Genomic DNA, 23,510 nt, shown 5'->3' on the forward strand with positions numbered 1-23,510 from the left:
CCTTACACCCTGGGGATTCTGGGAGTCTGCACATCAAAGACAAAAATAGCTGGTTTGTGGACCATGACCTGCTCTTTCCCTGAAGCCCCGGTGTGAGGCAGCAGCAGTAGGGCTTTGAATTATGGTTATCAAGAATGCAAAACTAGCACGAACATTCTGATCACATGTGCATGACCACACGGCAGTGGTGCACATCGGTTTTAAGTTTAAATAAAGCCAACGTGAATTCTCCATTCCTGATCATTGCAGGTGTGTCTGTTTGTTGTGCAAAGACAGAAAGTAGAAAATATCAGTTCACAATTTTCAGTCAGCTGCACTGTTTTCTGTTCTGCATTTCAGTTCTGGTATTTTATTAGTCTCATATAAAGTGTGAAAATTTTAGTTTGTAGGACTATGGGTTATGTGCAAGAGGGTTGGGTCACAATGCTACTGACTAACACAACAATCTCATTTTACAGCCATATATATTCAGATAGATGTCTTTAACCGCTGTGTCACATCTTGCACTGTTTTTGATTGTCCTTAAGCAGACCTTTTCTCTGAATTAATAAATAACTTTACTTACTTTAACCAGCTGGTTCATCCACTAAACCTTCACTTCAACTTGAAAACAAGAAATTGACTAAATCATGCATATTTTTTAATGACACTACCATTCAAAGGTTTGGTGTAAGATTACCAAAAAATAGTCATCTAATATACTTTAAAATGATAAATTTTAAATTATTTCTGTGATGGCAAAGCTGTTGTTAGTGTTGCTTCCTTCAGAAATATTTTTACATGTGGATATCGTGCTGAAGAAACATTTCTTATTTTCAGAGTTGAAAATGGTTGTACTTGTACTTGATATATATTTTTACCCTGAGATCAATTTCATGTCATGAAGAATATTTTTTACAGAATTTTTTTATGAATAGAACATTTAAAAGAACAGCTTTTATTTAAAATATCAATATTTTGTAAGAACGTATGTGTCTTTAATGTATCAATTTAATGCATCCTTGCTATTTTATATAAAATATACAAATTTTGGTTTTATTTTATCAATAGTTAGGCCATCTGGAAATAATTTAGGATCCCATGATCATTTGGCTAGAAGTTCTCTGCCGATTTCACACACTGGCCTAAACACAAATTTTCTTTATTTGCCATTTTTGACATAGTCACATCTTTTTCTGTCTTAAAAATCAATGCCACTTTGTTTGATATTTTCTCATGTAATGCAATTATATTATAGCATCAAGTCTATCACAAGTACTTGTTATTGTATACATTGGTGCATTTTTACAGGGAGTTTATAATATTCTAAACATAAAGACTTGCATTGTGCTACCGGAGATGTTTCTGCAGAAGGAGGAACTAAACTCTGGTTTCTAGTCAGCATTTTTTTGTTTTGTGTGTGTGGATCCAGTGAGAAAGTAGGGAAATGTAGGTCAGTTGTTTTTACAAGGGAAGGAGATACATGTGCATGTTGACTCAAATGTTTTCAGCATGTGTTAGTCTTTAACTGCAGTTTGCTGGAAGTCAACACACTCATCTGCAGCTAATGAGCTGAATGAAGCCAACCGAGTGTGTCCAGAGAAACGTGTGCTTGTGCTTAGGTGAAGCACAGAAGGATTGTTTGCATGGGTTTATGTTCTCCTATCTCCATTAAAGGCTTAGGTTAACTCGATCTCTCCAGTCTAATGGTCCGGTTTAAGAGGATCAGTTGTGGGTTGTTCTGTCTCTCTGTCATACACAGGTCAGGGACTCCTGTAATCTCACCAGGGTGAAATGAATTCCGATCTACTGTGAGTGAATTACTATTTATATAGTCCATATCTCTCTCTCACACACACACAGTTTTATTATTATAGTCGTTGGGACTGATTACAGTGCAGGTTATCTCGACTCTCTGCTCCGGTTTTTACGGTCTTTGAAGTTCGAAAACATAATTCAGAGTTTCAGATAAACAAATAATGTCGAAAATGTCAAGTGTGTTTGTGGTTTTCTTGGTAAAAACCACAGTTTATCCTGAATTCGGATACAGCGGTGTCCAAACGTGTAAAACCACTAGTGCAACTGCTTCTGTTTTGCATTCGTTTATAATATAATGCTACATTTTTATTCACAAAATACATTTCTAAGTATTTGGTTTGCCCACATTTTACATTTGAGATCCGTGTTTTGCAGCATGATTTGAGAATGATTCAAAGAACGTCTTGTGCTTCAACGGAAACAAGAACATCTTGACCTTTTGTAGAAATGAGTTCAGTGACAAATCTGCTGAGATTTCTTTACTTATACACTGCCAGTCAAAGGTTTTTGAACTGCAAGAGTTTTCATGTTTTTAAAGAAGTCTCTTCTGCACACTAAGCCTGCATTTATTTGATCCAAAATACAACAGAAGCAGTAAAATTGTGAAATACTATTTGTACTATTTAAATGAACTGCATTCTATTTGAATATACTTTAAAATGTAATTCCTTTCAAAGCTGAATTTTTAGCATCATTACTCGAGACAGGATCCTTCAGAAATCCTTCTAATATTCAGTTTTGCTGCTCAAAAACATTTATTATTATTATTTGGAGTCGTGATGCAGAAAACTTTGCTTTGATCACAGGAATAAATTACATTTTGTAATGTATTCAAATAGAAAGCAGTTATTTTAAATATTTCACAATATTACTGCTTTTGCTGTATTTTGGTCAAATAAATGCATCCTTGGTGAGCAAAAAAAAAAAACCCATTAAAATCTTACTGTTCAAAAAATGTTGAGTAGTGTACGTTTCATTTGATCATGGTGATCTAATAATATTTAATTTCTTAATTTCTTCTAATGTCACTATTTTTTATTTTCAGGTTTATATGGATAAAATAGAAAGTTGTTCTCAGCAGTTTGGACCTGATTGCATATAAGCCAAACAGAAATAGCTTTTTTGTGTCTGTTTACTAGTCGTGTGGTTTTTATTTTATTTTATTTTTTTATACCAACGGTAACTTAAAATAACTTATAGACTTACACACTGCTTAGTGTATGTGTCTCTTCCATCATTCACACTAAGGATATGTCAAGCCTTTGAATTCGGGCTAATTAGGACCAAACTGACCTTGTTAGAATAGTGTGTGAATGTGTGTGAGTTTTTAGCTTCTACAAGTAAATGTGGGTCAGCTCTCAGGGGTTTACTCACTTTCAGACACATGCAGAATATTTGGACCATCTTTCTGATGAGATCACATGAACACGAGTCCAGCATGGAAACTGCCCTTTAAAACACTTGGAAGACACACATAAACAAAAATTATGAAATCCAAATAGATTTGTGGCTTTTGGTCTGTGTGGTAGTTTTGAGGCAGTCGACTCTTTGTAAGTGTGATTCTAAATGTTTCACTGATTCTTAAAGTTCAAATTTGCAGTCTCTTCAAGGAAAAAAGGACTCCAAATATTGATGACTCATCCTGCACTACTCTGTTTTCTGTCCAATCAGATGATCTCTAGAGTGTGAATGTCTATCCCAATCACACTATTTGCAACTGTGCAGAACACTTATGGCAATGCAGTAAATACATATGAGAAAATGTCCATTACATCAACATATGTAATGGACATAAATGTTCTTAAATGTTGTCTGAGCTGCAGGCTTGAGGGTGTAAATCTACCAGCAGTGTCTGTGTGTAAGTGTTGTGAAATGTTGGTGGCAGCTCTTAATGCATGGGCTAACCCCGGTGTTCTGTCCGGGACGGTAACTTGAGCATGGTTTCACCCCTTAGCACTGCCCTTTCAGACGTACAGTTACAGTAGATGTGCATGTAACCTGAGTCAGGAGTGATGGAACCTCAGGGTTTCTGATGAGAAATGAATGAAATTGATTTGGCTCTTATTCCCTCTGTGCTTTCTGCAGCATCTGCCAGAGAAAAACCCACAAAGTCTCTGTAGGAGAGTGTGTGTAATGGAGATGTGATTGAGTTTGGATCCAGCTGAGTGGAGTGAGACACGTTTATCTTTAACTCCATAGAGGATGAACAGTCTCTGTTCTTCGGCGAGAGGTCATTGAGGGCTGTTAGATCTTTATAGGAGGTTATACATAGTTATTAGAGGGGTTTGATTGACGTGAGTGTGTGCAGTGAGAGACCAAGCACACACACACACACACAAGTCATCACACCAGCTGAAATAATCAGCCTTTGTACTGTGAAAACATCATAAAATTGCCTGTGTGCCTGTGTCATGTTTTTTGGTCTCAATAATCAACCTCTCACACAGCATTCACTAAAATCAATTATTTTTACTTCCTGTATTTATTAGAAATATAGTGTGTGTTGACTGTTTAAAATTACAGTATGTAATTTGTTGAATGTGTGATTAACTTGAAATATGGCTGTTTTTACAGGGCGAACCTAAGACAAATTTAATTGCAAAATCATACAGGTTTTAGAAATAAGAATTGCATTTTGCATAATTTTCATTATAGTTAAATAGATAATCATAAAGAAAATGATAATCTTCCCCAGTTATTTTTAGTCTACTACACTCATTACTGTAATGCGGAAACAAATATGGTATTTAAATTGTAAAGTATATTTGCAAAATAGAATTTGATGTCTTCTACACATTCAACGTTACTTGTTATGCTGTAATTATGCTAATTGTCATTTAGAAAAATTACACCTAGACACAAAGGATTTTTACTGTACAATGCTGCTTAAATGCAAATGTTTTTTTTTCTTTTAAATATTATTAATATTTTAGTTTCAGTGTGTGTGTGTGTGTGTGTGTCTGTGAGAGAGAAATGTGTGTATGTTAAGTCGACTCAAAAACGCTGTGTGTTCCTTTGTTGCAGTCGCTAAGGGAAGAAGAATGGCTTTTGTTTGTGTGTGTGTGTGTGTCAAAGTGAGAATGTTATGTGAACAATACCAGCCTTCAGATCACATTTGAGATTGTACTGTGTGCCTCTCTCTTTCCCTCTTCCTTGTCCTCATAGTACCTGGTATGTGATTTGAATATATAAAGTGTTTCTCATTAATATTCTATGAGGTGCATGCATATGGGTCCGTTTCCATTGGCTTCCCTCTCTATACAAGCTGCTCTGGGGCCTCTAGGGGCTTCTCTGGTCCCTTGATCACTTCCCTCTCGCTTCATCTCTGTCTGACTCCCTCCCTGCATGACTGACATTATCTCATCCTCTCTCTGTGACAGGATTCTCTCCCTCCACAGTTAGTGTGCAAAGGAACATTTCACCCAAAAAATTAAAAATCTGTAGTTTATTCAACCTTATTGTTGTTCCAAATCAATAAGACCACAAGAGGAAATCAGAATACTCACATTCTTTTCCAAACTATTAGTAAATGTGCTCGTCAAGCTCCTTAAATGACAAAAATCACCATAAAAGCATCATAAAATTGTACATTACATTCCAATATTCTGAAGTCATTCATTAGCTTAGTGCGAGAATCAAATGGAATTCTCTTGCAATTTGAATATGCGCATAAATTTGGCTTTGGCTAAAGGGAAGAATATTGGCAAATAATGACTTCATGTCTTTTTTTTTTGGTCTGCTAATCCTTTTATTCTGGAAATGTTTGGCTCTGTGATGCAAATGTTGCAGTTTTTAGATTCTTTCCTCATTTGCATTGTCACTGTATGTGTTAAAGGTTAGATGTCTCAGTGTCAGAGTGAGGGTGTGTGTTTATTATGTTTTAGTAAAATGATTTTGGCCCCTTTGAATAGTTCCTCATGCCTAAAATGACAGACACTCAATGGAACGTTTTGTAAACCGTTTTGTGTGCAAGTTTCCAGAGGACTGAAATCCCCAAACCCCACTTTATCAATCCCATGAATTCCAGCTGTTTTCTGGACTGATTTGTCCCATTTGAAAGCTGCTGTGGGTCTGTTTTCAGCTTCAGACCTGATCAAGTCTTGTAGAATTTCTCCCAGCTGAGTTTTAGAGTTTAGGTTTGCAGTAGTTGTTCTTAGGAAGATTGAGTTTTCTTTGGAAATTGAAGGTTCATACAGTGCCTCACTGATAAGAAACTTGGGATATAGAAAACAAGATGATCAACTCGCATCCTGTTACAGGAGCAAACATATGGATCACATTCCCAAACATTTACTGACAAAACAGCAACCGAGTGCCTGTTTGTTAACCAATTGTAAAGTGGAGAGATAATTCACCCGAAAATGTCAAATTTCTCTTTGTGCTGTTGTTCTGTAAACCATGGTACTTTTTCCAAATGCTCATTACAAAGATTGCTTGCCGATTAGCCAGATGTTATGTATAATCAATTATTTGTTTTTGTCTGTAGGCTGTGTAGTCTGACTTTGAAGAAACTCGTGGTGACGAAGGAACTTGACAAGGAGCTGATTTCTGTCGTCATTGCAGTCAAGATTCAGGTTAGTAATCAGCTTTATAAAGTGTACGTTGTTTAGAGACAATAAACATATTCTAAGAGGTTTACAATACATGAGAAATTAATTAGAGTGCATAGTTTCGTAGTGTCATAAAGGGTCATCAAAAATAAACTTTTCGTCAATAGACTGATGATAAATTCCTTATGGCAAAAATCTTCTAAGTCCAAGGTCCAAAAGGCTTTTTAAAAAAGCACAATCCCAAATTTTGTGGATAATTGTTTCTTCAAAGTGATGACAGAATGATCAATTGGGTGAAATACAGATAAAGAGACTGTTTGTGCCCGTAGGGCTCCAAGCGAATCCTGCGCTCTCATGAGATAGTGCTGCCCCCTGCTGGTGGGGTGGAGACTGAGCTCGCTCTCACTTTCTCACTACAGGTAAAGATATCTTCAAAACACAATTTTTCAAATTGCTGCCTTAAATGGCTCTGAACCAAAACTTAGTGAACTGTCTAGTTATCTACTGCTTACATTGACAGCTGCCTTGCCTGACAAAAACCTCGTAAGTGATTGATTTTGAACACACTGCGTCACTCTTGCCTTGCATTTTATATGTACAAGTATACTTGCTGCACTGCATTAAAATTAAAACAAAAGATGCTAAATGCTCTCTGTGTAGGCAGCTTACTAGGTTTTGAAACCGAGCCAATATTGCTTTTAAGACATAATTTTTCAGTGTGCTCTGAATCGTTCCAGAGATTTCTAATCAAATTGAGTTCGAGGTTTTTCCTGTCTCTCTCCTGTGTGTACATGTTTGGATGTGAGTAGTACCCTCATTTTCTGAAACGTGAGGGAAATAAATTGCAAATCCTGCTTCAGCGGAGGAAGAGGTACAAAAACCGAACAATTTTGGGTTACAAGACATTGGCAGCTGGTTCTATAGACATGGCAGAGGTATTTCGGATTTCTCAGGGAAGTTAATAGTCACTTTTGAAGCATATACAATGCTTAAATGCTGATTTGTGTATGTGTGTGTGTAGGTAATGCAGCATCCTGCAGAAGGTGGGCAGGTCTTGGCTCTTTGCAGTAATCAGAAGGAGTTTCTGGGTAAAGTTGCTGAGATTTGGATCTATTCCCTGTCCAGTCAGCCTATAGACCATGAAGAGGCGGCCATTCTGGGACAGAAAATCAAATGTTCTGGTAAAATCATACATACACATACTGTATATTTCAGTTTATATTTACTGTTTTAATTTTATTTTTTTATTTAAAGTAAAAATATATGTATTAATGTCTATTTATTAGTTATCAAGCATTACTTAAAAAGAATTATTAGTTTAATATATTAGCAAAAATGTCAATAGCGGTACATCACTAGCTGGAACACTACATTGACCAATCAGTATTCAGGACTGGGTCTTTCCTTGTTCCTTTTTTGACTTGGTAGATAATTACTCGGAAGAAGAGTATGAAAGCTTCTCATCGGAGCAGGAGGCCAGTGATGACGCAGCACAAGGACAGGTGATTACAAACAGCACACAAGCAAAGCAACCTCACTTCCCTCTTTTTCTGCTGACTCGTGTATATACATGCTCCTCAGGATCTTGAGGATGACGAGTACGAGATGAGGAAACCAAAAAAGCAGAGGAGGTCAATAGTCCGGACGGCATCGATCACCAGGGTAAGAATGCCAGAGAACAATGAGAATTCATTCCCAGTCATCGCTGTCAGATGTGATCAAGTAGTAAACAGACTGTTAATATGAGTGTGTATGTCTGTGTGTGTGCTTCTCTATCTCCATTAGCAGCAGAACTTTAAGCAGCGCGTGGTGGCATTGCTCAAACGGTTCAGAGTTTCTGATGAGGTGGGTAAATAAAGAGTCTATTTGTTTTTAAGTGTATAAATACATGTTAGTCAGGATGTGCAGGTTGACTTGTGTGGTGAGCCAATATGTTTTTTTTTCCATCTCGGTAGAACAATCTGTGTTTGCATGCAACTTAGTTTGTTTTGAACTAAATGTACTTTACTTTACTGAGAGGTAGTCAAGCCAAGCCACCTTTATACTGTAGTGCTATATAAAATACAGATTATTCAAAGCAGCTTCATAGTAATAGAAAGGAAAATAATGAGACAAATTCGAATTCTGCTGTAAAGCCAGTTCAGTTTGATTCCGTTCAGTTCATTGAAGTTCATCATTTATGAAACAAATGTAATTTAATCATCTATACAGAAGACAATAGTTTCATCATCCAGCTCAGTTCATCAGTTTCAAGGATTGTTGTCATGTGATAAGGTGTAGGTTATAATAAATGAGTTGATTTCTTCTCCTGTTGTAGATTCGGTTCAGTCTGTGATCAGTCAGTGGACTCAAGGCCTGACCCTTGCCAGGCTCCGCAGATTAATTTAGCTGTGCATAATCAGCACTGCTACGGAAACCCAATCCTTGTTTGCTGATAATCTTGTAGAGTGGCGTTCTGCAGAATGAGAGCACGACTGACACAAGGACTTTGGCTATAATATTCTTACTGTTTCTGCGGTGTATAGTATGTACACTGTAAACATTATTCAAATGTGTACTGTATGCATAAACCTAAATCCGCTGCTGTAGTTGCACAAATTTTACCCACAATGCAAAAACAACAACAATGGTATACATTTTTTTTTACAAATAGGTGGTATACAGTATATCCACCAAAGTATTCAGTAAGTAGTAAGCTAGTATTTGGTTCCTACACCATTCTATATATTCAACAATTTCAACATATAACTAGTAAGCATGAAAAAAGAAAATGCTGCCCACAGCAAAATAAACACATGCCACTTTGGGTTCAGAGGTCAGTCCTCTTCTGAAGGACAGGAAGTGTGTGGTGATGTGCAGATTCAGCAGTGACGTCCAGCGGGACAGGAACATGATCTCATCAGCATTATGTCTCAGGTTACGTCCTGACAGTATGCTGATTCTTATTATGAAACCAGGCCGAAGTTTTTCACAAATATTATAAGGAAAGGTATTTAGCAGTCAGAACTGTCAGTAGGGTTACATGGAATTGAGGACTAGCTTACAACTTACTAAATATTGCCCAGTATATACTGTGTTCTGACTACTATTTCAAAAAAAGCAGTAGAAGAAATGGTATAGCCATTAATCAATGAAACATCTCAAGCAGTAGTACTGTATGCTGCATTGTTGTCACGTGACCTCCTTATGTTTCATGTTTAATTTAGCAAGTGGAGTCCCTGTATGATATAGAAAAGGATTTTAATCCACTTTGTGTGAAACAGTGTTGTTATTGTGAACTATCCAATATGTTTTCTGTTAATCAAAACAAAGCTGAAATAAAATAAAATATAAATATTGAATGAAAAACTTTGTAATGTTGCCTTGACAGTCACCTGAAATGAAATGTTTAAATACTGAAACGACTTAAAACTTAAACTGGAAGAAGAAAAATATAGAAATGTTTTAAAATATTTTTAACTAATAAAAATGGCAAAAACAACAGAATTAAAAGCTAAATAAAATGCTAAATGTGATTCCAATAATACATTTCTAAATATTGTAGCAGTAAATAACACTGGTGTAAAAATGTTATTTGGTAGTCCAGTCAAAAATAAATGAAGAAAGGTAAATTTGAGTTCATTTGAGTTTATCTATGCTGTAATCATATTTAATAAACAATGGTAATTCAAAGTACTTTACATAAAGATTATTTAATTTTATAACATCTATATTAGTAGCAGAAATGACATTAGTGCATTTAACTCAATCAGCAGCAGCTTGTTAAAATCTGTTAAGAAGCCGGATTCACCCTGAACATTGATGGCTACAAACAAAGTCCTTGATTGATTTCCTCTCTCATTAATAATATCCGGGAACATCACATGCCACTTTGGGATCGATTGTGAGTCTCTGTTTCATCAGATTATGCTTGACCCTCTGTCTCACCATCCCTCACTCTTCTGCCCGGCACATTTATGCAGTTCAAATGAGGCCTAAATAATGTTGAAATGTTTGTAGGTGTTGGACTCGGAGCAGGACCCAGCCGAGCCGCCTCCAGAAGTAGAAGAAGATCTGGATCTGGAGAGTTTAGAGTTTGAGAACCCGAGTGACAGTGGACCAGATCTGGATGATGATGAAAGTGTTCTCAGCACCCCAAAACCTACACTCAAGTATGTTGAGAAGAGAGTTTGGTCATTAGTGTTTATTGAGTGCTATATCTGTTGAGATGCATGTTATTTTATTAACCCTCACCTTTTTTGTGTCTGTGTGTGGTTTAGGCCATATTTTGAAGGAATTTCTCTATCCAGCTCTCAGACAGAAATTGGCAGCATTCACAGCGTTAGGAGTAACAGAGAGCCACCCAGTCCAGTAAGAACTCATTCATGTGTTTAGAAGATATTTAAATGCACACATACACTTAAAGTGTCCCTATTATGGGGAAATGAAACGTTCATATTTTGGTCTTAGGAGTCCCTAACAACAGGTTGACATGCATGCAAGGTGAAAAAACACTTTCATTGTCTTATAATATGCATTTATTTTTACCTTACTTGCTCAACGACTCCCAAACGATTCGCTCAATGATTCATTTTCCAAACCCCTCCTTTGCGTGACACTAATCTGCGGTGATTGGCCCGATTGGTGTCATTTTCATTTCATCTTTCCTGTCTGAAAAAGCAGTGTTTGGGAGCGCAGGGCTGCATTGTGTATAGCGTTACTGGGGAAACCACTATTTTTACCAAGCAGCACCTAGTGGCAAAGAATGAATTTGCATTTTCATTCAGATCAGTGTGAAAAGGCCAACAAGAGGGCGGACAATATGCTAATGTTTCATGTCTACTTCAACATGGAAGGCTTGGGATTCATTTTAAAACTGACTCATTTCAATAATTCAGAGTCGACTCTTTCTTTTGAGAGAGACTAACTTTATACACGGTGCACTTTCAGATTTAAAACTTTGCAGAATGTTTTCATTCACTTAGAGCTCTGTTGAACACTGCTTGATAGGTCATTTAAAAAAATCCATAATAGGGGCACTTGAAATAAAGCTAATTATACTAACCTTATACTAACCCTTTCCAAATATATATATGTGCCATTCAAAAGTTTTGAGTCAATAATTTTTTATTCAGCAAGAATACATGAAATTGATACTTATGAGATATATATATATATATATATATATATATATATATATATATATATATATATATATATATATATATATATATATATATATATATATATGATAAAAGCTGCATATATATATATATATATATATATGATAAAAGCTGCATATATATATATATATATGCAGCTTTTTTGAACATTAAAGATGTCTTCAGAAACATAAAAAAAAAATTATTGACCCAATGTTGGAATGGTAATATATATTGAGATTTATTTTTAAGCATTTTTCCCCATGAGGAGGATGTATAAGCTAGGTTAGAAACATAAACACTTCAGTTTAATCACTCCTGAGCTAACTCTCTACCTTTCTCTCTTTCTCTGTTCAGATGGATCCTGATAAAATAAGGGCTTTAGGTGGAAAGTTTCAGATGGATAATGAATCTGATAATGTTTCCATGGTACGTCGTTCACTACTATAAGATATTCACTGAACATCAGATCAAGACTTACATGTTTGTTTTGAGAAAGCTGAATCACAGCTAATGAATCGCCCACTGAATCAACATGTGGTGTGGTGGCAGCAGTGCAGAACAATGTCGTTTAGTTCAAGTCTCAAACTTAGATTAGGGAAGTTACAAAAAAAAATTATTGTATTATTATTATTAAAAAATATTATATTTCTGCCAATATACTTTATTTGGCCTTTTAAAATGTGCCATTTTTATTTCTTGTTTCTTTTGTGACCCTTCCTTATCTCACAACTTTAAGATAATGATGGTGTTAAGACAAATTTCTGTGTCAGTTTAAGCTGTTTATATATGTGTGTGTGTGTGTGTGTGTATTTCACTCAATTTTTCATGGAAACATTTTATATATATATATATATATATATATATATATATATATATATATATATATATATATATATATATATATATATATATATATATATATATATATATATATATATATATATATATATATATATATATATATATATATATATATATATATATATATATATATATATATATATAAAAAATACACCTAGATTATAAAAAAATAAATACTGTATTATTCAGGTTTTTTAACCAGCCTTAAGACATTCTTCCGTTGTATAATGTGTAACGTGTTTTTAAAGTTTTATTACGTGTCTTTGGGCTTTAGGGTCATCCTGAGGTTGTGAGCCCTACCACTGAACTGGAGATGATGGACAACATGGACACTTTTATGGAGAGATTGCCTCCTACTGGCCGGATGACCAAAACCGAGTCTCTTATCATTTCATCCAACCGGTGAGGATACATAAACCCTGCTGTTAGATGAAGAGAGTTTAATATATCTTACCAGTTTAAGATGACCGTCAAGGTGGGTTACAATTTTTTTTTTAACAAAGCTCCCTCTGATGTGTGTTTTTGTCCACCCTGTTTAGTGTTTTAGTTTTTAAAACCCCTCTGCAATGTGAAAAACTTTCTCTCTTCATCTGAAGGGTTGAGCCGAAGTTGGCAGGTCGACGGGGACGGAGCACATCACTTAAAGAGAGACACACCAGTCGACCGCCCAACGAGAGAGCCAACAGTCTGGACAACGAGCGCTCGTTTGACACACGCTGCCACCTACAGGTCAGATAGATCCTCTCTGCACACTACAAATATACTCCAGGTACTAAACAGAAGCAGCCGTTTCTGTTTGCCAACCGTCTGTTTGGTTTGTGTCCGGTTAGATTCCACGCAAAACGGTTTATGACCAGCTGAACCACATCCTGGTGTCAGACAGCCATCTTCCCGACAGCATCATCCTCATTAACACCTCGGACTGGCAGGGCCAGGTATGATTGACAGCTGTTAATACAACAGGGCTGTTTCTGTGATGGCACATGTTGCCATTTATTGTGTAGATTTTGGCTGGTGATATAAAGCTTACATATTACTATCATTTTATATAGATTTTTATTTTTAAACGTAAATTTATTATAAGTATAAAAATTATAATTAAAATTATTTAATTAAAATTAAATGATAAGGATTAGTTATTTTTGCTGCATATTATATTTTTGTTTTATAGTGACCAAAACTGAAAAATATAAAAATAATTAGTATAAAAAATACAGTAAAAAATATATATTTTCAATTAAAAATTCATATATTTTCAAATATATTTTCAAATGTAATTTATCTGATGGCAAAGCTGAATTTTCAGCATCATTACTCCAGTCTTCAGTTTCACACGATCCTTCAGAAATCATTCTAATATGCTGAGTTACTGCTCAAGAAATATTTCTTCTTATTATCAGTGCTGAAAACAGTTGTGAAGGTCCTTTATTTAGTTGAAATGGAATTAATAATGTAAAACTCTACTTTCACTTTTGATAAATTTCATACTAAATTTCATACTTAAATGAAAATAATAAATCATTAATATGATTCATAAGCATTTGGAATAAGTCTGACATCAGTCCTGAAATGTTTTGTCTCAGTATGTATCTGAGGTGTTACAGAATCACGGTCTTCCTGTTGTGTGTACGTGCACCACGGCTGACATACAGGCTGCGTTCAACACCATCATCTCTCGCATACAGAGATTGTGAGTCAGACACAGTCACACATTATTTCTTCATACTTCTGCCATTGGGTTTTAGTTATTCCAGGATAGTGACACACTATGTACTTATTTCTCCTTTTCTCTTTCTCTCTAGTTGTAACAGTAACTCAGTCACACCGTCTCCTGTGCGGATCGGAGTAGCAGGAGCTCAGCATTACCTGTCTGTTGTTTTGCGTTTGTTTGTGGATCACCTGACACACAAAACCCCCGACTGGCTCGGATACCTGCGATTCCTTATCATCCCGCTTGGTAAGTGCAGGAGTCATGGAAAATAATGAGCAGTCACTGGCCAATAAAACATTACCAGAAGAGCTTAAAAAACGTTTGTGTGTGTGTGTGTGTGTGTGTGTGTAGGGGTTCATCCAGTGGCTAAATATCTGGCCAGTATAGACCACAGATATAACAGTCTGTTCCAGGACTCAGCATGGAGAGATCTCTTCCACAAACCAGAAGCACCAACATCAGGTAACCTTCTCTGATATACCCATTCACTCTTCATTCTATCCATCTGCATAGGTAAACAAATAAAATGTGTACTCTTTCATATAATATTTAATTTTATATTAATATTATAATGATATAAAATTACAAATGTTTAAATAATAAACTAAATTAAATATTTTAATAATATATTTATATATTGTGGAATATATTATGTTCTTTTTTGTAAAATAATTTTAATTATATATAGATAAAATATATACTGTATATTTCTATTACATAAAATAGCAATATATTTTATATTTGTATTTTTATTAATCAATGAGTTTTAAACATTACAATTGTATATATATATATATATATATATATATATATATATATATATATATATATATATATATATATATATATATATATATATGTGTATATATGTGTGTGTGTGTGTATATATATATATATATATTATTATTATTATTATTATTATTATTATTATTATTATTATATATATTTTTTTTTTGATGAGCAGAAGTTTCTTCTGCTCATCAAGCCTGCATTTATTTGATCAAAAATACAAAAAAAAAAACAGTAATATTGTGAAATATTATTACAACTTAGAATAATAGTTGTATAGAATAATAATTCTATTTGAATATACTTAAAATGAATTGATACTGAATTTTCAGCATCATTACTCCAGCCTTCAGTGTCACATGTAACATCCAGTCTATCACATGATCATTTAGAAATCATTCTAATATTCTGATTTATTATGAGTGTTGGAAACAGTTCTGCTGTCTAATATATTTGATGAATAAAAGGTTAAAAAGAACTGCATTTATTCAAAATAAAAAAAAAATTCTAATAATATATATTCTAATAATATATTTTCTTTACTATCACTTTTATCAATTTAACACATCCTTGCTGAATAAAAGTATTGATTTTATTTAAAAAAAAAAAGAAAGAAAAAAATTACTGACCAGTAGTGTTTATTGTTATTACTAAATATTTATATTTTAAAAACATATCTTTTTTAATTTTTTTATTTTTTACTTTTTATTCATCAAAGTATCCTAAAAAAGTATCACATGTTCTGAAAAAATATTAAGCAGCAGAACTGTTTCCAACTTTGATAATGAATCATCATATTAGAATGATTTCTAAAGGATCATGTGATAATGATACTAAAAATTCAGCTTTGCATCACAGAAATAAATGATAATTTAAAGTATAATAAATTTAAAAACAATTATTTTAAATTGTAATAATATATCACAATATTACATTTTTTCTGTATTTTTGATCAAATAAATGCAGGCTTGATGAGCAGAAGAAACTTCTTTCAAAAACATAAAAAATAGTAATGTTTCCAACGTAATGTTTTTGGTCTGTACTATATATATATATATATATATATATATATATATATATATGTATGTATGTATATGTATAAATCTATTATATATGTTCAATTTTATTTTCTTTTTATATCAAATATCATATTTATTAAAATTCAATTTTTTTCTATATAGTGTAATATATAGCGTTTTTCTTAATAATGTTATTTTTAAATATATTAAAAGTGTATATAAATGTAAATGCACACACACATTTTTATAAATGTATAAAAATCAACATTTTCTCTTTCTTCTCTCTCAAACTTCTCCAGCAGTTCAGGACAGTCCAGATGTGGTGTCCCGGGTAACACAGTACATGCTGGGAGCAAACGGAGCTCATCAGCTGCCCATAGCAGAGGCCATGCTTACCTATAAACAGAAAAGGTGATACACCACGCACACAGCAGCCCAGATCCATATTTTTATAAAAGAATTGAACCTTTCAGAGGAGGCAACATAAATGGTTTGTGCAGAACACACTGAATATGAAATATCAGTGTGATTTTTAACATGTTACCATTCTATAATAAAACCTTTTCAAAGATTATGACTAGCCACAATTGTATTTGGCTAAATACAATTAAAAGAATATCAATAATCTCTTGATGTAAAAGTGCTTCGAAAATATGTTATTAGAGGCTGGGTTCATTTTCAGATGCTTTGAAGATGCAGGTATCTGGTTTCCATTTTGTTCATTTTTCCAGATATTTGCATCTTTTTCATGAGCATCCTCCTCCTTAAACTCATGTTTGGACATAAAGCATGTGAATGTCACGGTTTATCATCTATGTCTGTAAATAACACACTTTATTTCTCTTTATTTTTTCTTTTCCTTGCCCTCTCTGAAGGAAAAAGAGCTTTCATTTTGATTTTGCTGTAAGGTATTGTGGTCCTCCTGCCTGTGCTGATACTGTAGACAATCAGATACATCTCCGCTTCCTTTATCTCGCTTGCTCTTCTTCTGTAGTATTGAGGGGAATTATAGCTGAGCAGAGAGATTCTGTTGAACTCTATAGAGATTCATCCACACTTTATGATTTGTGGTTTATTCGGGGTGAAAAGTGTTCAGTGGGATTATGTGCTGGGGCTTCCTTTTCTGTAGCTGCTATATCAAGCATTGCAGTTTCTCCTTTTTATTTCTTCTCCACCTTCTGATGATTTTGGAATCAGCCATTGAATTGTGTAATAAAGGCTGTGGTGTGGAAAGAATCTGAGGGTTTTATTGGATCTCTTGTTTCTCTGAGTAGGAATATTACCTCCATCATCCTCCGCACACCTCCGATGTCCTTCAGCAGAGCACACAATGTTCCAGAGCCTTTTCAGTTTAAGCTTCTTATAACTTTCAAAACCTAAATGTCCTCCAAGGGCCTAGAAAAAAGTACATAATAATACTTTAATAAAACCTATATAGAGGACATCAGAAATCAGTAAAAAAAAAAAAAAAAGGGCGATTATGTTAATTATACACTGTTTTTAAGTTTCAGGCCATTTTTTTCTGTGACATCCTTCTTTATTATTTGATTACTGACTAAAGAACTGAAGTAATTGTTAATGAAATACATGCATTTTTCAGTTATATTTTGAAATGTATTACAGGTTGATTTAATATAATTTGTTATATTTATATGGGGAAAATAATGAAATTGAAATACATTTTCATTTATTTTTTATGTTGACACTGTTTTTGGGAAATGTATTAAGAAATATGTGTACAGTGCTGTTCAAAAGTTTGGGATCAGTTTCTTGTGTTCATCAAGGCTGCATTTATTTGACGAAAATACAGAAAGAAAATGTAAATTTGTAAAATATTATTAAAATTTAAAAAAGGGTTTTCCATTTTAATATACTTTAAAATATAATTTATTTCTCTGATGAAAAGCTGAATTTTCAGCATCATTAGTCCAGTCTTCAGTGTCACATGATTTTTCAGAAATCATTCTAATATGAATGTTTTTCAGGATTCTTTGATCAATAAAAAGAAAAAAAAACTTTATTCAAAGTAGAATTTTTTTCTTTCTTTTTTTAGAAATTAATACTTTTAAAGTGTTAAATGGGTAAAAAGTGATATTAAAGTCTTTGTATTGTTAGAAAATATTTGTATTTTAAATAAATGCTTTTCTTTTTTACTTTTTATTCATCAAAAAATGAAGTATCACAGGTTCCGAAAAATATCGAACAGCACAACAGTTTCACCACTGATAATAAATCAGCACATTAGAACGATTTCTAAAGGATCATGTGACACTGGAGTAATGAATGCGAAAATTCAGCGGTGCGTCACATAATTAAATTATATTTTAAAGTAGATTAAAATAGGAAACCAGTTTTAAAAATTGCAATAATATTTCACAATATTACTGTTTTATTTCTGTATTTTTGATCAAATAAATACAGCCTTAATGAGCATAAAAAATATAAAAAATCTTACTGATTTCAAACTTTTGAATGGCACTGTATATGCTTTTGTAATGTTGGTATGTAATGAGGATTACTGGATCCCGGAGATATCTTCAGTTTGAATAGAAAATGCAGATGATTTCAAACAATTGCACTTTCATGAAAAGGCAGAAAGGATATCTGAGGTGAAAAGAGTTTATGATGGAGGTAAAATTATTTCCTAAGTTTCTGTTTTAGCTTCATGTTCATTTTTTCTCTCATTAGAGTAAAAAGCTTAAACTACACAACACTCACAGTCTTGATTCTCCGTGCAGGTGCTTGAAGTATTGCTGCTGATATTGGCTGAATTCTCAGTTATTGGTTTCATCAGTGTCTCTATATTCTCCGTTTTGCAGAGCAATAGTAGACCTTCTGTTACGCCTTTCACTGAGAGCAACTTCTATTTCGGCTCAAATGTGAACTCCCTCTATTTGGCATTGTGCTGTGTTGGTTTTGGGGTGGTTTGTTGGCACAGATTATTTATTCTTTCCGTTCTCTTATAATTTGCTTCTGGTTTGGGGTTTTGCTCTTCTAGTGATCAGAGATGGTTTAACAGAACATGAGATTTCAGTCTGAATGTAAATCTGTTTGTTGTATTGCAAAATCAGTATTATAGAGTGTATATATATTTAAAATAATACTTTCCTTTAAAAACTAATTTCATGCTGAACAGACTGGCCATTTCATGATTTTATTTTTTGTATATAATGTACAAGTAGCATAACCATTTTAACATTATTTTCATTGCTAATTTATAATCTCTGCATTAGACCATCTCTGTTTCAATTAGCTTGACTCGCTTTACAGCATTTCTTTGTAGCATTTCTCCGACACGCTTTAGTGGATGACACAAAATAGTTTGCTGTATTTAACTGAAAGTTGGGAAGAATTTGAAGTTAAAGGACGCTCAGTTGGAGGGCAAAGAGTGAATGAACCAGACAAAATTGTATAAAATCAGTCTTTTAAGCCTTTTCTTCTCAGAGATAGAAATGTTATTCTAAACTTAAGAGGGGTTTTAGTAGATATAGTGTGCAGTTTAATGGGGTTAATTTACCAGTCAGTAAACCATGTGTTTAAAGTCCTCTTTCTTTTTCCCTCTCACAGTCCTGATGAAGACTCATGTCAGAAATTCATTCCTTTTATTGGGGTATGTGTCCATTTACAATGATGTTTTTTTATAGTTTGAAATGTTTTATTGTACTTGGCTCAAAGTGTGTTTGTGTTCAACCTGTCTGCAGGTGGTGAAAGTGGGGATCGTTGAACAAACATCTGCCACATCTGGTTAGTTATACTGTCAATATACAATAAACTAAATATGACTGTCAGCTGATATGAACATGTTAACCCGTATAAAATAGGACAAAATAATAGTTGGAAAAAACTCTTTTGAAATCGAATAGTTTATTGAACCTTTAGACTAAATCTAACGAAAAAAAGATTACATATGTGTTTTTTTTTTTTTAGTATGATATTTGATACATCTTTTTTTTTTTGGCTTGAGGAGGTAAACACAGATTCATTTCATTCAAAGTTTGCAATTTCTTGCATTTGGTTGCTGGTATGTATATGGCCAAAATGTGAGATAAGAGCTTTTAATAGCTTATAAGGCAGCTTACTTACTGTTCATAACATGAATATACATATCAGATGTCACTCTACATCTCCCAATAATATGTCTTAGTAAGATGATATTTAAATGCTTAGTTTTATGAGCAAAGATACATTGTTTATATTGTGGGGAGCAAATCTTGATGCAGTGCAATATAGTCTTGACTGAGAGATACAAATAAATGTTCCTCAAAAACCTGATTTTTCTAATATATAAATGTATAATAATTTTTCTAATATATATATGTATGGATAATCAAATAAACCACAGTTGTTTCAGTGTAGTAAAATGATCATTTTGAAATATTACCAAGAATATAAATAAATATATTTCTAGGTTTAGTTTATTAAATTGAGTAAAGATTTCACAGAAAAAACACAGGTACTGTACCACAGTTATACTAAAAGGCATTTTATTTACAACAAAAATATAAACTATCAGATTTCAAAAGGAATGTAGTAAATGTTAATGATTATACTAATATTTAGAGGCATTAGAAATGTGCGTATAAAATATGATACAGTAGACTTTATAGGGTTAAAATAGTACTATAGTAACTATACTATACTATATATACAGTAATATACTGTAATATACTACAACAGTAATAGTATTATAATAATGATTTATAAAAATGCATGAAAAGAATTCTGATAGCCCTTATATGAAATATAACCAGTTGTGAATCCTAAAATATTTGTTATATTATTATTATTATTTATAAATGTTATATTTAAGGTGGTTTATTAATGTTTTGTGAATGTGACTGTGTGTTTGTAGGGGATTCAGATGACGCTGCTCCTGTGGGATCGTCTCTTCTCTCGTCTACTCCTCCTGCACAGATCTCACCATTACTGAAAGAAGCATCTCCAACACCACCTTCTTCTCCTTCTGTGCAGTCCAGGTACAAACACACACAGTGCTTGCGGTCTGAGATCTCTGTAGTCTTCTGTTTTGTTTTCTCACCCTGTCTTTGTGGCTGCAGTTCTCCTGGAGGAGGTCAGGGGGAGCTGATGGGGCTTCAGGTTGATTACTGGATTGCTTCTTCAGAAAGGAAGAAAGAAGTGGAGAAGAGAGACTCTTCTGCCAAAAACACACTTAAGTGCACCTTCCGCTCGCTGCAGGTTAGCCGCCTCCCACTGGGCGGAGCAGAGATGACACATCAGCCAACCATGTCCATGAATGTTGTCACCAAAGAGAAGAATAAGAAGGGTAAGACACAGAAACGCAATACTTACAGTAACTCATTCAGTGACAGTCAGTTTATAAAATGTACTGTTGTTGAATAAGCATCAAACACTCTGTCTATGTGTTCAGTGATGTTTCTGCCTAAAAAGACCAAGGATAAGGAGGCGGAGTCTAAGAGTCAGGTGATAGAGGGCATAAGTCGACTCATCTGCACAGCCAAACACCAGCAGACTATGCTGAAAGGTGATCAGCCAATCAAAATTCTTCAAAGTAATCGCTACAATTTACAAGTTTTACAGTCAACTTACAATTTACAGTCAGTAAACCTCACTTGGGGAGTCATATCATCATCATCGGTTTGTTGTGCTATGAAAACCACTTTAAACTGTAGCTTTAAAAAAAACCTCAAAACTTCCTGCAAGCTGCAAAAGTGAAACATTTCAGTGAAACTCTTTTCTGAACCTGCTGCAGTGTATTTTCAGCCTTTCAATTTCAGCATACAGTTAAAAATATATTTATAATGCAAACCACCAGCTCATAAACCTTGACTAACAATATATACATGAACCTCAGGGATTTCAAAATATATATATATATATATATATATATATATATATATATATATATATTTACATTGTAGTTACATTTAAATTTTTTATTTATTAAAGTGTTTTTTAAAATGTTTTTTCATTATTTAGTGATAATAAATTATATACCATTCATTGTTTTATTTATTTATTTTTTTTGGAAGAAATTAATACTTTTATTCAGCATTAGTAAAGACTTTAAAAAAGTGTTCCTGTGGCTCAAGTGGGAGAGCATTGCGTTAGCAGCGTAAGGTTGTGGGTTCGATTCCCAGGGTACACATGTTAGGTAAAAACTGTTAGCCTAAATCCACTGTGAGTCGCTTTGGATAAAAGCATCTGCTAAATGCATAAATTTAATCGTGGCAAAAGATTTTCATTTCAAACAAGTTAATCAAAGTTGTTTAAAAAAAACACTATATATATATATATATATATATATATATATATACAGTCGTGGCCAAAAGTTTTGAGAATTACATAAATATTGGAAATTGGAAAAGTTGCTGCTTAAGTTTTTATAATAGCAATTTGCATATACTCCAGAATGTTATGAAGAGTGATCAGATGAATTGCATAGTCCTTCTTTGCCATGAAAATTAACTTAATCCTAAAAAAACCTTTCCACTGCATTTCATTGCTGTCATTAAAGGACCTGCTGAGATCATTTCAGTAATCGTCTTGTTAACTCAGGTGAGAATGTTGACGAGCACAAGACTGGAGATCATTATGTTAGGCTGATTGGGTTAGAATGGCAGACTTGACATGTTAAAAGGAGGGTGATGCTTGAAATCATTGTTCTTCCATTGTTAACCATGGTGACCTGCAAAGAAACGCGTGCAGCCATCATTGCGTTGCATAAAAATGGCTTCACAGGCAAGGATATTGTGGCTACTAAGATTGCACCTAAATCAACAATTTATGAGGATCATCAAGAACTTCAAGGAAAGAGGCTCAATTCTTGTAAAGAAGACTTCATGGCGTCCAAGAAAGTCCAGAGGATTCAGCTGCGGGATCGGAGTGCCACCAGTGCAGAGCTTGCTCAGGAATGGCAGCAGACAGGTGTGAGCGCATCTGCACGCACAGTGATAGTGAAGTGAGGCCAAGACTTTTGGAAGATGGCCTGGTGTCAAGAAGGGCAGCAAAGAAGCCACTTCTCTCCAAAAAAAACATCAGGGACAGATTGATCTTCTGCAGAAAGTATAGTAATGGACTGCTGAGGACTGGGGCAAAGTCATATTCTCCGATGAAGCCCCTTTCCGATTGTTTGGGGCATCTGGAGAAAGGCTTGTCCGGAGAAGAAAAGGTGAGCGCTACCATCAGTCCTGTGTCATGCCAACAGTAAAGCATCCTGACACCATTCATGTGTGGGGTTGCTTCTCATTCAAGGGAGTGGGCTCACTCACAATTCTGCCCAAAAACACAGCCATGAATAAAGAATGGTACCAAAACACCCTCCAACAGCAACTTCTTCCAACAATCCAACAACAGTTCGTTGAAGAACAATGCATTTTCCAGCACGATGGAGCACTGTGCCATAAGGCAAAAGTGATAACTAAGTGGCTTGGGGACCAGAATGTTGAAATTTTGGGCCCATGGCCTGGAAACTCCCCAGATCTTAATCCCATTGAGAACTTGTGGTCAATCCTCAAGAGGCGGGTGGACAAACAAAAACCCACTAATTCTGACAAACTCCAAGAAGTGATTATGAAAGAATGGGTTGCTATCAGTCAGGATTTGGCCCAGAAGTTGATTGAGAGCATGCCCAGTCGAATTGCAGAGGTCCTGAAAAAGA

At 34.2% G+C, this 23,510-nt stretch overlaps 1 protein-coding gene across 7 annotated transcripts in view; it reads left to right on the forward strand.

Annotated features, from left to right (window-relative positions):
- Window positions 1–23,510, forward strand: part of LOC132156854 (phosphofurin acidic cluster sorting protein 2-like) — a 32,097-nt gene that overhangs the window by 6,816 nt on the left and 1,771 nt on the right. Inside the window, exons 2-24 of one of the 7 annotated variants that reach the window (XM_059565901.1) lie at window positions 6,284–6,371; window positions 6,677–6,766; window positions 7,157–7,282; window positions 7,369–7,528; window positions 7,776–7,849; window positions 7,929–8,009; window positions 8,133–8,192; window positions 10,347–10,498; window positions 10,607–10,697; window positions 11,846–11,917; window positions 12,627–12,754; window positions 12,949–13,081; window positions 13,183–13,287; window positions 13,936–14,042; window positions 14,155–14,309; window positions 14,415–14,525; window positions 16,171–16,282; window positions 16,747–16,779; window positions 19,439–19,481; window positions 19,573–19,615; window positions 20,724–20,847; window positions 20,929–21,155; window positions 21,261–21,374. In XM_059565901.1, the coding sequence (XP_059421884.1) occupies window positions 6,284–6,371; window positions 6,677–6,766; window positions 7,157–7,282; window positions 7,369–7,528; window positions 7,776–7,849; window positions 7,929–8,009; window positions 8,133–8,192; window positions 10,347–10,498; window positions 10,607–10,697; window positions 11,846–11,917; window positions 12,627–12,754; window positions 12,949–13,081; window positions 13,183–13,287; window positions 13,936–14,042; window positions 14,155–14,309; window positions 14,415–14,525; window positions 16,171–16,282; window positions 16,747–16,779; window positions 19,439–19,481; window positions 19,573–19,615; window positions 20,724–20,847; window positions 20,929–21,155; window positions 21,261–21,374 (2,429 nt within the window). Of the gene's footprint in view, window positions 1–6,283; window positions 6,372–6,676; window positions 6,767–7,156; window positions 7,283–7,368; window positions 7,529–7,775; window positions 7,850–7,928; window positions 8,010–8,132; window positions 8,193–10,346; window positions 10,499–10,606; window positions 10,698–11,845; window positions 11,918–12,626; window positions 12,755–12,948; window positions 13,082–13,182; window positions 13,288–13,935; window positions 14,043–14,154; window positions 14,310–14,414; window positions 14,526–16,170; window positions 16,283–16,746; window positions 16,780–19,438; window positions 19,482–19,572; window positions 19,616–20,723; window positions 21,156–21,260; window positions 21,375–23,510 lie in introns of all 7 variants that reach the window. The other 6 variants (XM_059565902.1, XM_059565898.1, XM_059565899.1 and 3 more) reach the window with 6 other exon arrangements.

This window comes from Carassius carassius, chromosome 14 (genome assembly GCF_963082965.1).
Source record: "Carassius carassius chromosome 14, fCarCar2.1, whole genome shotgun sequence".
In the NCBI taxonomy this organism is placed as follows: Eukaryota; Metazoa; Chordata; class Actinopteri; order Cypriniformes; family Cyprinidae; genus Carassius; species Carassius carassius.